This window comes from Salvelinus alpinus, chromosome 12 (genome assembly GCF_045679555.1).
Source record: "Salvelinus alpinus chromosome 12, SLU_Salpinus.1, whole genome shotgun sequence".
Lineage (NCBI taxonomy): Eukaryota > Metazoa > Chordata > Actinopteri > Salmoniformes > Salmonidae > Salvelinus > Salvelinus alpinus.
The window spans coordinates 27,345,708-27,355,471 of record NC_092097.1 but is presented as its reverse complement, the minus strand read 5'-3'; the positions used below and the strand labels follow the sequence as shown (position 1 = coordinate 27,355,471).

General features: G+C 47.6%; 1 protein-coding gene across 5 annotated transcripts in view; it reads right to left on the bottom strand.

Annotated features, from left to right (window-relative positions):
• Positions 1-9,764, bottom strand: part of LOC139535805 (AMP deaminase 2-like) — a 66,133-nt gene that overhangs the window by 4,164 nt on the left and 52,205 nt on the right. For all 5 annotated transcript variants that reach the window (XM_071335616.1, XM_071335614.1, XM_071335615.1 and 2 more), the window contains 13 exons: positions 6,801-6,918; positions 5,293-5,479; positions 3,899-4,040; positions 3,673-3,762; positions 3,440-3,569; positions 3,008-3,202; positions 2,772-2,903; positions 2,454-2,617; positions 2,128-2,254; positions 1,829-1,992; positions 1,572-1,692; positions 1,124-1,297; positions 145-255 (listed from right to left, as the gene is read on the bottom strand). In XM_071335616.1, coding sequence (XP_071191717.1) covers positions 145-255; positions 1,124-1,297; positions 1,572-1,692; positions 1,829-1,992; positions 2,128-2,254; positions 2,454-2,617; positions 2,772-2,903; positions 3,008-3,202; positions 3,440-3,569; positions 3,673-3,762; positions 3,899-4,040; positions 5,293-5,479; positions 6,801-6,918 — 1,855 coding nt within the window. The remainder of the gene's footprint in view (positions 1-144; positions 256-1,123; positions 1,298-1,571; positions 1,693-1,828; positions 1,993-2,127; positions 2,255-2,453; positions 2,618-2,771; positions 2,904-3,007; positions 3,203-3,439; positions 3,570-3,672; positions 3,763-3,898; positions 4,041-5,292; positions 5,480-6,800; positions 6,919-9,764) is intronic.

The following is a 9,764-nucleotide window of genomic DNA, read 5'->3' as shown; positions in this document are numbered from 1 at the left end:
AGCACTTGGCACAAAATGGCTGCCATGCACAACTTAATTGAATTAAATCCATTATTAATCCATTATAAGAGACAAATTAAAACGGAAGCTCAGAGACCAAAGAGGGCAAAAAGAGAGATGAGATAAGAGGAAGCGGATGGATACCTTGTGGGAGAAGCCGCTCATGAGGACGCTGTTCCTGGCCAGCTCACACATGTCACAGGAGCTCAGCTTCCACACCTGTGTGGCGATGCTGTACTCCTCCATCAGGGGCTCCTGAGGTCAAACACAAACGCACACACAAAAGACAAAATAAACGTTAAGTGAATTATACTTATTGACTGTACTGACTCACCCTTGCAGCTCCCATAGTTACATAGTTGTAGCATGGGTGGTTTTGCCTGTCTCTGGCTGTGTGTGTGTCTCTGGCTGTGTGTGTGTCTCTGGCTGTGTGTGTGTCTCTGGCTGTGTGTGTGTCTCTGGCTGTGTGTGTGTCTCTGGCTGTGTGTGTGTCTCTGGCTGTGTGTGTGTCTCTGTGTGTGTCTGTGTCTCTGTGTGTGTCTGTGTCTCTGTGTGTGTCTGTGTCTCTGTGTGTGTCTGTGTCTCTGTGTGTGTCTGTGTGTGTGTCTGTGTCTCTGTGTGTGTCTGTGTCTCTGTGTGTGTCTGTGTCTCTGTGTGTGTCTGTGTCTCTGTGTGTGTCTGTGTCTCTGTGTGTGTCTGTGTCTCTGTGTGTGTCTGTGTCTCTGTGTGTGTCTGTGTCTCTGTGTGTGTCTGTGTCTCTGTGTGTGTCTGTGTCTCTGTGTGTGTCTGTGTCTCTGTGTGTGTCTGTGTCTCTGTGTGTGTCTGTGTCTCTGTGTGTGTCTGTGTGTGTCTGTGTGTGTCTGTGTCTCTGTGTGTGTCTGTGTCTCTGTGTGTGTCTGTGTCTCTGTGTGTGTGTCTGTGTCTCTGTGTGTGTGTCTGTGTCTCTGTGTGTGTGTCTGTGTCTCTGTGTGTGTGTCTGTGTCTCTGTGTGTGTGTCTGTGTCTCTGTGTGTGTGTCTGTGTCTCTGTGTGTGTGTCTGTGTCTCTGTGTGTGTGTCTGTGTCTCTGTGTGTGTGTCTGTGTCTCTGTGTGTGTGTCTTGACAGAGCACCACTGTGCACTGACCTTGGTAAAGTGGAACTGTAGGGGGTCATCAGTGGACAGAGAGACTATGAGGCCTCTGGCCAGATACTCAGGCAGGGGGTTGCGGTGGTAGCTGAGGAACAGGCTGTTGTTGCTCAGGGGGGACATGGCGATGCCAATCTGAGCCAGGTAGTAGAGGTACTGCAGCACTGGGGCCTGGGGACAAGAGGAAAGAGACAATCGTCTATCTTGTTGAATGCACAACTGCAGGAATTCAAGGGAACTGTTTGATTGTTCTCCTGAATTCTCTTAAATTAAAACTTTAAGAAACCGGATGAGAAAACTCCAAAAGCCAAAACTTAATTCAATAATCAATCAAACCCAATCAAATCCTTCAGAGGTCACCTATGAACTGAACTCTATTTGTCAGTAGTGTTGTTGCCATGGTAGTGTGGTGTCGCTATGGGAGACGGCATGTGTGCTGACTGACCTTCCTGAGCAGCAGCCCATGGGAGATGTTCTCTGACAGAATGAAACCCGACACCAGGTGGTGGACAGGCCCCGCCTCCCCGCAGTGAGGGCGCAGCACAAACGTGTGGAAACCACGCCTCCTGCACCATACAAACAAACATAAAGCCTATTCATAAACAATCCTTAAAAGGTTTGGATGTGATTCATATATCCTTTCTGTTGTTAAAACATTGATCTAGCGGTCTGTGTGCGGAGGTTCGTTAAGCAGCCTGCTACCTGCGCAGGTGGTTGAGCACGGTCATGTTGGCGTAGGTGTAGTAGAGGTAGTAGGAGTAGGGAGGGTTGTCCTCCTCTGTCCAGTCGGCTGGCAGGGGGCTGTCCATGTTGAAGATGTGGTGCTCCGGCTTGGACTCGTCATCCACGCTGTCAAAGCCCACCACCTAACAACACAGCGATAAGTTACTTTAAAACAGTACCTGAAGTGTATGAAGGAGGTAGGGCCCTGAAAATGGCATCTGAAGTGTCTGTTTGAGGATATGTTGGGGTGTGTGTGGACTGCTGGGCGAGTGCCTCACGTGCTGCAGGAAGAGGTGCAGCTCAGGGTGGTTGCGGGGGTTGATGGTGACCTCAAACAGAGGCATGAAGATGTTCTCCATCATCTCCTGGAAGTTAGCCAGCTGCTTCTTGGTTCGGTACACATCACTGCAGTCAGAGGGGGGTTAACGTCTCTCGCACATAATATGGAAGACTCACATTCATGCATAGTCCTCATTTACAGATTCATAACCTTCATTCATAATATTTGACACAAATAGGAGAGGTTTACATCCAGGTAAGCTGACTAAAGGTAGATGTGGGTAACTGCTTTGTTGATGCTGTATTAGGTACAGACACTACTTACAAGAGGCGGGGCACTTGGATGAGCCAGCGCACGTTGTCAGAGTAGACTTGGTGTTTGACGGCCCACTGGGCCAGCTTGTCCCACTCGTCCCGGGAGCGGCCGTAGATGGAGAGACGCAGCTCCACGTTCTGGTACTTACTCTCCTCTAGGTCAGCCATCACCTCCTGATGGAGCATCAACAATAACAATACATTAATATCAGTCTATTCAACCGTACCAAATTAAAACTTGATGAATGTACATTACTATGTGGGGTGAACTAACACAAACACAACTGTTTCTTTGGCTGTTTTAAGGTAGCATGGGCTGGTTTCAGACCTTGATCATGTGGCCAAAGTATTTGCCCTCGATGTGGTTGTCTGTCTTGATGAAGATCTCTCTCAGGATGGATTCCCCGATGGGGTTGTATTTGGCATTGAACTTGTCGAAGCGATGGAACGTGTTGCGGTCCTGAGAACAGACAGGTGACACTACATCTACTGTTCCACTCGTTTTCCCCAATTCTCTTACCCATCCCTCTTTAACAATGTTCTTCTCCCCTCCCCTCTCCTCACCGCGTGCATGTCCAGTGTGTCCACACTCAGGTCGAAGGCAGTCAGGTTCATGTTCTCAAACACCTCCATGAGGGTCTGTCCCCGCCCGTGCTCCATGTGGACTATCTCCCCAGGGTACTTCTTCATGGCCCGCTTGATAAAGCGCAAAAGGTGCTTCTGGTTCATACAGGACGAAGCGTGGATGTGGGTGTCCACCTGGGGGCAGAGGGAGGGGAGAGAGTCAGGGTCAGGGACAGTGAGACATTGAGGATGGATGCCAGAAAGACGAAAGAAAAAGCCTGGGTTAGTTAGCTCTGGTGTAAACTTCAAAATACATTTCTATCCAACATTGTGGGGGGACTAACTGATATGGAACACTATGCAGGCATTATAGACGTGTTGCAGATGCTGTGCTCCAGTGTTGGGACTGTTGTTGTGCTGGTGTTCATTCACCTTGCGAATGTTGTAAAAGTCGCGGTGAGGAACCTGCTTCTGGGCTGCCAGCTCCTTCATCTCGTTCAGCAGAATGTGCATCTGGAACTTAGAGCTCAGGTACTGCAGCCGGCGGTAGCAGAACGACTTTCTGCACGCACGCACACACACAGACAGTGTATTCTACTGCAGAGCCAACAGATGTGACTGATGTTAAAGCTATGATTCTAAAGCGAAGACCCAGTAACACTTACACTGGTCCGTTGATGATGAGAGCCATCATGACGTTCATGTCAGCGATGTACTCCTTCAGGTCTGGGTAGGGCAGGTCCAACTCTGTACTCCTGGAAATGATGGACAATCAGTTATCCACTCTCTCTTCCACAAACATACAGACCCAGACTACAGACCCAGATTAGCCTATCACACACACAACTAGAAACTAACTGAAAACAAGCAGACTCAAACAAACACACTCACTTCTCCATGGGGCTCTTCTTGGTATAGACATGCATGACCCCATCCACCATCTTACACCTGTACTCTGTGTCTGCAGGCATGTTCTTGGTGACCTGGTTTTCATAGGGGTGAGTCTCTGAGACAGGGGGGTGGACTGGAGCATCTGTGGGAGACAGTAGGGAAAGAAGAAAAGTTGACCATACTATTTTACCTCAATGATTCATATTACAACATTTTCATTCACAATTTCACAAAGTAACTCAATTGCTAAAGGAGATTGGGACAGAAACACTATAGCTATGCCTGTGTGTCTCAGTTAGTGCCATACCCAACGTGTCAGGTGTGTGTGTTAGTATGTGTGTGTGTGTCATACCCATCGTGTCAGGTGTGTGTGTTAGCGTGTGTGTGTCATACCCAACGTGTCAGGCGTGTGTGTGTCATACCCAACGTGTCAGGTGTGTGTGTGTGTCATACCCAACGTGTCAGGTGTGTGTGTGTGTCATACCCAACGTGTCAGGCGTGTGTGTGTGTGTGTCATACCCAACGTGTCAGGTGTGTGTGTGTGTGTGTCATACCCAATGTGTCAGGCGTGTGTGTTAGTGTGTGTGTGCGTCATACCCAACGTGTCAGGTGTGTGTGTGTGTGTGTCATACCCAACGTGTCAGGCGTGTGTGTGTTAGTGTGTCAAACCCAACGTGTCAGGTGTTAGTGTGTCATACCCAACGTGTCAGGTGTGTGTGTTAGTGTGTCAAACCCAACGTGTCAGGTGTGTGTGTGTGTTAGTGTGTCAAACCCAACGTGTCAGGTTAGTGTGTCAAACCCAACGTGTCAGGTGTTAGTGTGTCATACCCAACGTGTCAGGTGTGTGTGTTAGTGTGTCAAACCCAACGTGTCAGGTTAGTGTGTCAAACCCAACGTGTGTGTGTTAGTGTGTCAAACCCAACGTGTCAGGTTAGTGTGTCAAACCCAACGTGTCAGGTGTTAGTGTGTCATACCCAACGTGTCAGGTGTGTGTGTTAGTGTGTCAAACCCAACGTGTGTGTGTTAGTGTGTCAAACCCAACGTGTCAGGTTAGTGTGTCAAACCCAACGTGTCAGGTGTGTGTGTTAGTGTGTCAAACCCAACGTGTCAGGTTAGTGTGTCAAACCCAACGTGTCAGGTGTTAGTGTGTCATACCCAACGTGTCAGGTGTTAGTGTGTCATACCCAACGTGTCAGGTGTGTGTGTTAGTGTGTCAAACCCAACGTGTCAGGTGTTAGTGTGTCATACCCAACGTGTCAGGTGTGTGTGTTAGTGTGTCAAACCCAACGTGTCAGGTGTGTGTGTTAGTTTGTCATACCCAACGTGTCAGGTGTGTGTGTTAGTGTGTCATACCCAACGTGTCAGGTGTGTGTGTTAGCGTGTGTGTGTCATACCTGCATCAACAGGGGTCTCAGGGATCTCCTCATAGACACGTAGGTCCAGGGGTTTCTCTCCCAGCTCTCCCAGCTCTCGGGCAGTGGTCTTACAGAAGTTCTGCATGGACAGAGCGATGTACTTCTCCCTGATGAACAGGGCCTTCACCACACACTTAGCTGCATCCACCAGGTCTGTGAAGGGCACCTGGGCAAGGCAGAACCTTACAAGTCAGACATAGTCTACAGTGATTAGACATCCACACACTACCAAGAGGCCATTGCAACGTGCCTGAGAGTGGATGAGTTGGTAACACTGTAGCCCACCTGCTGTCCCCAAACCGAAGAACAAGGTTCACTACCCAGACCACGCTCTCCTCCCTACTCTGACTCCCCTGTATATCCAACTGTCTAAAGAAATACAAGTCGAAGTCATGTCCATTCCTAGCCCACTCCTCTTTTACTTCAATAGGTTTGTTGACTGACTTGGTTTCACTTCCATAGTGAGCATGTGGCACAATGAAAGATCACCCAAGCGGTACCGGAGCGCCAAGTCTAGGTCCAAAAGGCTTCTTAACAGCTTCTACCTCCAAGCCATGAAACTCCTGAACAGCTAATCAAATGGCTACCCGGACTATTTGCATTGTCCCCCCCCACTCCCCATATGTACGCTGCTGCTACTCTGTTTATTATCTATGCATAGTCACTTTACCTCTACCTACATGTACATATTACCTTGACTAACCGGTGCCCCCGCACATTGACTCTGTACCGGTACCCCCTGTATATAGCCTCACTATTGTTATTTTACTGCTAGAAATGTCATTATTTTTGAAAGAAAAGCTAATTGTTTGTCCATTAAAATAACATCAACTTGATCAGAAATACAGTGTAGACATGGTTAATGTTGTAAATGACTATTGGCCAGTTGTATTGCCTCTTTAAATCAGAACAACAGTTTTCAGCTGTGCTAACAGAATTGCAAAAGGATTTCCTAATGATCAATTAGCCCTTTAAAATGATCAACTTGGATTAGCTAACACAACGTGTCATTGGAACACAGAAGTGATAGTTGCTGATAATGGGCCTCTATACACCTATGTAGATATTCCATAAGAAATCTGCCGTTTCCAGCTACAATAGTCATTTACAACATTAACAATGTCTACACTGTATTTCTGATCAATTTGATGTTATTTTATTGGACAATTTTTTTTGCTTTTCTTTCAAAAACAAGGACATTTCTAAGTGACCCCAAACTTTTGAACGGTAGTGTAAATATATATATATATATTTTTTTTTTGTAATATATTTTTTACTTCAGTTTATTTGAGTAAATACTTGAACACTTTTTTTCTTAAATCTGCATTGTTGGTTAAGGGCTTGTAAGTAAGCATTTCACTGTAAGGTCTACACCTCTTGTTTTCGGCACATGTGACAAATAACATTTGATCGATTTGATAAAACACAAATCAGGATGGACTGTGATTGGATTTATTCAATCAAGTTGTTTAGTAAGTGGCTCTCACCCCACACTTCTCCTCCCCTGATATTGACACACGCTGGTACTCTCGCTCCATCGGTAATACTCTCTCCTTCATCCAGCCATCATCCGTCCTGTCCACACCATCCTCCTGATTCATCAACCTAGAGAGAGAGAAGAGAAAGAGGAGGGTAGGAATCAAATCAAATCAAATTTTATTAGTCACATACACATGGTTAGCAGATGTTAATGCGAGTGTAGCGAAATGCTTGTGCTTCTAGTTCCGACAATGCAGTAATAACCAACAGTAATCTAACCTAACAATTCCACACTACTACCTTACACACACACACAAGTGTAAAGGGATAAAGAATATGTACATAAAGATATATGAATGAGTGGTGGTACAGAACGGCATGGCAGATGCAGTAGATGGTATAGAGTACGGTATATACGTATGAGATGAGTACTGTAGGGTATGTAAACATAAAGTGGCATCGTTTAAAGTGGCTAGTGGTACATGTATTGCATAAAGATGGCAAGATGCAGTAGATGATATAGAGTACAGTATATACATATGAGATGGGTAATGTAGGGTATGTAAACATTGTATTAAGTGGCATTGCTTAAAGTGGCTAGTGGTACATTTTTACATAATTTCCATCAATTCCCATTTTTAAAGTGGCTGGAGTTGAGTCAGTATGTTGGCAGCGGCCGCTAAATGTTAGTGGTGGCTGTTTAACAGTCTGATGGCCTTGAGATAGAAGCTGTTTTTCAGTCTCTCGGTCCCTGCTTTGATGCACCTGTACTGACCTCGCCTTCTGGATGATAGCGGGGTGAACAGGCAGTGGCTTGGGTGGTTGTTGTCCTTGATGATCTTTATGGCCTTCCTGTGACATCGGGTGGTGTAGGTGTCCTGGAGGGCAGGTAGTTTGCCCCTGGTGATGCGTTCTGCAGACCTCACTACCCTCTGGAGAGCCTTACGGTTGTGGGCGGAGCAGTTGCCGTACCAGGCGGTGATACAGCCCGACAGGATGCTCTCGATTGTGCATCTGTAGAAGTTTGTGAGTGCTTTTGGTAACAAGCCGAATTTCTTCAGCCTCCTGAGGTTGAAGAGGCGCTGCTGCGCCTTCTTCACAACGCTGTCTGTGTGGGTGGACCAATTCAGTTTGTCCGTGATGTGTACACCGAGGAACTTAAAACTTTCCACCTTCTCCACTACTGACCCGTCGATGTGGATAGGGGGGTGCTCCCTCTGCTGTTTCCTGAAGTCCACAATCATCTCCTTTGTTTTGTTGACGTTGAGTGTGAGGTTATTTTCCTGACACCACACTCCGAGGGCCCTCACCTCCTCCCTGTAGGCCGTCTCGTCGTTGTTGGTAATCAAGCCTACCACTGTAGTGTCATCCGCAAACTTGATGATTGAGTTGGAGGCGTGCATGGCCACGCAGTCGTGGGTGAACAGGGAGTACAGGAGAGGGCTCAGAACGCACCCTTGTGGGGCCCCAGTGTTGAGGATCAGCGGGGTGGAGATGTTGTTACCTACCCTCACCACCTGGGGGCGGCCCGTCAGGAAGTCCAGGACCCAGTTGCACAGGGCGGGGTCGAGACCCAGGGTCTCGAGCTTGATGACGAGTTTGGAGGGTACTATGGTGTTAAATGCTGAGCTGTAATCGATGAACAGCATTCTCACATGGGTATTCCTCTTGTCCAGATGGGTTAGGGCAGTGTGCAGTGTGGTTGCGATTGCGTCGTCTGTGGACCTATTGGGTCGGTAAGCAAATTGGAGTGGGTCTAGGGTGTCCGGTAGGGTGGAGGTGATATGGTCCTTGACTAGTCTCTCAAAGCACTTCATGATGACGGAAGTGAGTGCTACGGGGCGGTAGTCGTTTAGCTCAGTTACCTTAGCTTTCTTGGGAACAGGAACAATGGTGGCCCTCTTGAAGCATGTGGGAACAGCAGACTGGGATAAGGATTGATTGAATATGTCCGTAAACACACCAGCCAGCTGGTCTGCGCATGCTCTGAGGACGCGGCTGGGAATGCCGTCTGGGCCTGCAGCCTTGCGAGGGTTAACACGTTTAAATGTTTTACTCACCTCGGCTGCAGTGAAGGAGAGCCCGCAGGTTTTGGTAGGGGGCCGTGTCAGTGGCACTGTATTGTCCTCAAAGCGGGCAAAAAAGTTGTTTAGCCTGTCTGGGAGCAAGACATCCTGGTCCTCGACGGGGCTGGTTTTCTTTTTGTAATCCGTGATTGACTGTAGACCCTGCCACATACCTCTTGTGTCTGAGCTGTTGAATTGCGACTCGATTTTGTCTCTGTACTGAGACTTAGCCTGTTTGATTGCCTTGCGGAGAGAATAGCTACACTGTTTGTATTCGGTCATGCTTCCGGTCACCTTGCCCTGGTTAAAAGCAGTGGTTCGCGCTTTCAGTTTCACGCGAATGCTGCCGTCAATCCACGGTTTCTGGTTTGGGAATGTTTTTATCGTTGCTGTGGGTACGACATCGTCAATGCACTTCCTAATGAACTCGCTCACCGAATCAGCATATTCGTCAATATTGTTGTTGGACGCGATGCGGAACATATTCCAATCCGCGTGATCGAAGCAGTCTTGAAGCGTGGATTCAGATTGGTCGGACCAGCGTTGAACAGACCTGAGCGCGGGAGCTTGTTGTTTGAGTTTCTGTTTGTAGGCTGGAATCAACAAAATGGAGTCGTGGTCAGCTTTTCCGAAAGGGGGGCGGGGGAGGGCCTTATAAGCGTCGCGGAAATTAGTATAACAATGGTCTAGTGTTTTTCCAGCCCTGGTAGCACAATCGATATGCTGATAGAATTTAGGGAGTTTTGTTTTTAGATTAGCCTTGTTAAAATCCCCAGCTACGATGAATGCAGCCTCAGGGTGTGTGGTTTCCAGTTTACAAAGAGTCAGATAAAGTTCGTTCAGGGCCATCGATGTGTCTGCTTGGGGGGGAATGTATACGGCTGTGATTATGATTGACGAGAATTC